The following is a 3,368-nucleotide window of genomic DNA, read 5'->3' as shown; positions in this document are numbered from 1 at the left end:
TCGAAGAAATCTCCCATTTCAAAGGAGGCCCTCACAGCGTGTTGTATTAAACATGAGCATTCCGACGAATTGCCTATACGTAGGGACATTTCTATGGCCTTACTGTTATTTGCGGGGTTCTTCCGTTTCAGTGAACTAGCAAACCTTACTATCGGTGACATTAGCATAACCGACACTCATTTAACCATCAAAGTGTCCCATAGTAAGACTGATCAATATCGTAAGGGGAATGAAGTGGTGATCAGTAGATCCGGCAAGGTTACCTGTCCTGTGTCAAATCTAGAAAGGTACATGAAATTAACAGGCATCAGTACATATAAGGTTTCAGATTTTTTGTTCAAACCTATAGTCAAAGTTAGATCCAGATATAAAGTTATAGACAAAGTAAAACCTCTCAGTTATACCCGTGCAAGGGAATCCCTAGTTAAGCTGTTGCGCGAATTTGTGCCCAATACGGCCAACATAAGCCTGCACTCATTCAGATCAGGCGGAGCTACTACAGCAGCCAACGCACAAGTCTTAGACAGATGCTGGAAACGCCATGGTAGATGGCGTTCAGAGACCGCCAAGGACGGTTATGTAGAAGATTCTCTTGATAATCGCTTACTAGTTACCAAATCTCTAGGAATTTGATTTTAGTTACATTTTCACTCCCGTTCTTTGTATTTCTATCCAGTGCAGCAGTCAGTTTTCCTATTTAACACGGAATGATTTCATTGTTTTCACTGTTCACCGTTTCAACAATAGGGAATAGGGAAAACTTGTTATTTGCTGCGGTTCTAAGAATAGCAGCAAATTATTGTTTTCACGATTCCAGCTTATTGACAGCTGTCACGGAGACTCATGTATAAAGGGGCGGGATTTTACTGAGGTGATCATTCTAAGCTGACATCGCTACCTGAGTTTCGTTTGTCAATGCTTTTTTTTTTTTTTTTTTTTTTTTTCTTTTTGTGTCATTTGAATTTATTTCCGTTGGTGGATGATGTACTCATAATTCTGTATTCTAGTTCAACCTCTCTCCCTCGAGGTTCATGTTAAGTGTCTGGCTCTGCTTTCGGGAGGGTTCAGGTTTCCTCCTTAGTGAAGGGGGTTTTTCCTGACGGGCAGCAGACACGATATCATCTTTATTATTGATCAAAGAACTTTACTTGGAACTTGTTACATTTTTTCTACTTCACTGCCTTTGCATTACCTAAGTGTTTGTGTTTGTATGAATAAACGGGGACTGATGTTCGCATTACGCTGGGCTTCTATCCAGTGCAGCAGTCAGTTTTCCTATTTAACACGGAATGATTTCATTGTTTTCACTGTTCACCGTTTCAACAATAGGGAATAGGGAAAACGTTAGATATTTTAGACTGTAAACTGTGAAGAGACATTTGCAGCGATCGGAAGCGGAGAGACCGCTGACTTTAAAACGATTCTTCATGTAGGCCACCCCAAAGTTATCGTCAGAAAAACACGCTTTTCTTTACATGGGCCGCGCACTATGGAAAGAGAACATTGAAGACAGAATAAAAGTACTGGAATCAAATGTTTTTGATGTTTTCTCAAGAGTCAATCTATAAATTTAAAGGGAAAAGTTATACATTGGGCTAGAAGTCCCTTCATATGTGATGTATCTTTTAGAAAACAACACAGTCCATGATGACCATCAACGTGTACAAATTGAAGCTGAAGTAGAACCATCAGCAATACCCGCCCCAGTAGTTGCACCCCCGCTGATTGATGAGCCAATACCAGGTACAGTGGCACCTTCAGCAATACTGTCCTCAGATGCACCTTTGTTAATTGAGAAGCCAATGCCCTTGGGACCACGATCAATAGATGCCAGTTCAAAAATCTGTACTATTCCTGAACAGCAGCACCTGCGAATCCTGGACGAAGCTTTTGGGAGTGACCTTCACCATGGATTACACAATCATGTCCTTTGTGCCAAAAACGGTTGCAAGTCACTATCCTCTAGTGAAAAAAGCAGGCAGTTACCATTGAAGCATCATGTCTTCAAACACGAATGGGTTGATGACGATGCTGCATTTTGTTGTAAAAGTGGTGTATGGTGGTTGGCCTTAGAAGAGGGCAAGGGTATGTTCTGTTGTCTCTGTAAAAAGCATAACAAAACCGGGAAAGATGTGAAATATGCTTCTGCACCAGGTACACGATACAGAAAGGTCGCAGTGTTAGAGCATGGCAACTCAGAAGAGCACAAGCAATCAGTAGGAAAAGAACTTCTTCAGCGGGCATCATGGTTACAGAAGGAGATAGATAAGAAAGCTGAAGTTGCTGATGAGGTTTTGGTGTAAGCATTTGCAGCATTTTATTTCACTGCCAAACAAGAAATTTCCAACATGAAGGTCTTGCCACTTATTGAATTTTTAACTCGGTATGGGTTACAGGACATGAAGTACTTTACCCATAGGTCTGAGAGGTGTAGGCAAGAGATCTTTCTGGCAATTGGCCAAGTACTTAAAAGTCAAGTAGTGAAAGCCGCTGCAAATGGTCGTTATTTTTCTCTTCTTTCCGATGAAGTAAGTGACATTGCCGTAACAGAACAATTGGTCACTTTTGTCCAATACGTATCTGATGCTCAAGTTCAAACAAAGTTTCTCTCTGTTCAAAATCTTCTTGAACACCATAGTAGTGCAAACTCTGATGCCATTGTGGACATGCTAACCCAAGAGATTGACAACGACAAGCTACAGTGGGGATCACTTGCAGGCCTGGCATCTGATGGTGCTTCGGTATTCACAGGCAGTAAGAATGGAGTTGGTGTGAAGCTGAGAAAGAAACAAGAAGAACGTATAGATGAGGGAAGAACCTCAATAATGCAGCAACTATGGTGTGTTTGTCATCGGCTAGCTCTCGCTTGTTCCAATGCTAATGACTCTGTAAATTTTGTATCTGTGGTTGAGAAAAATTTGCGGCAGCTGTGGTCTTTGTTTGAAAATTCAAACAAAAAGACAGCATTGTATGCTAAGGTGCAGATGAACTTAAACAGTATAATGGTGAATGAGAGAACTAGGAAAGTAGTAACACGCAAGATCCAGAAGGCATGCCGTACGAGATGGCTTTCACTGGGGAAAGCAGTGAAGAGTTTGAAAGAAGATTACCCAGCGGTTCTCACAACTTTGAAAGCACTTGATGAAGATCATCACGATGCTGCTGCTAAGGGTTTATTTATGCGACTGAACACTTTCAAGTTCATTGGAGCGATCTACATTTTAAACAAGGTCATCCCAATCCTTGACACAGTCTCCAAGTCCTTTCAAAAGGGATCTGTAACCTTCTCGCACATTGCACCAAATGTTGCATATGCAAAAATGAAACTTGAGCAAGAAGCCCTAAGTCACCAAGCCATCTATGACGCT

At 41.4% G+C, this 3,368-nt stretch overlaps 1 protein-coding gene across 1 annotated transcript in view; it reads left to right on the top strand.

Annotated features, from left to right (window-relative positions):
- The first annotated feature begins 2,019 nt into the window (after nt 1-2,019).
- LOC140936001 (zinc finger protein 862-like) overlaps nt 2,020-3,368 on the top strand; it is a 2,759-nt gene continuing 1,410 nt past the window's right edge. Inside the window, exon 1 of the mRNA XM_073385585.1 lies at nt 2,020-3,368. This exon is cut by the window's right edge and continues 738 nt beyond it. Coding sequence (XP_073241686.1) covers nt 2,349-3,368 — 1,020 coding nt within the window. The 5' untranslated portion in view covers nt 2,020-2,348.

The sequence above is a fragment of the Porites lutea genome, chromosome 1 (assembly GCF_958299795.1).
Source record: "Porites lutea chromosome 1, jaPorLute2.1, whole genome shotgun sequence".
NCBI classification, from domain to species: Eukaryota; Metazoa; Cnidaria; class Anthozoa; order Scleractinia; family Poritidae; genus Porites; species Porites lutea.
Note: the sequence above shows the minus strand (reverse complement) of the source record. Positions and strands in the feature narration are given on the sequence as shown.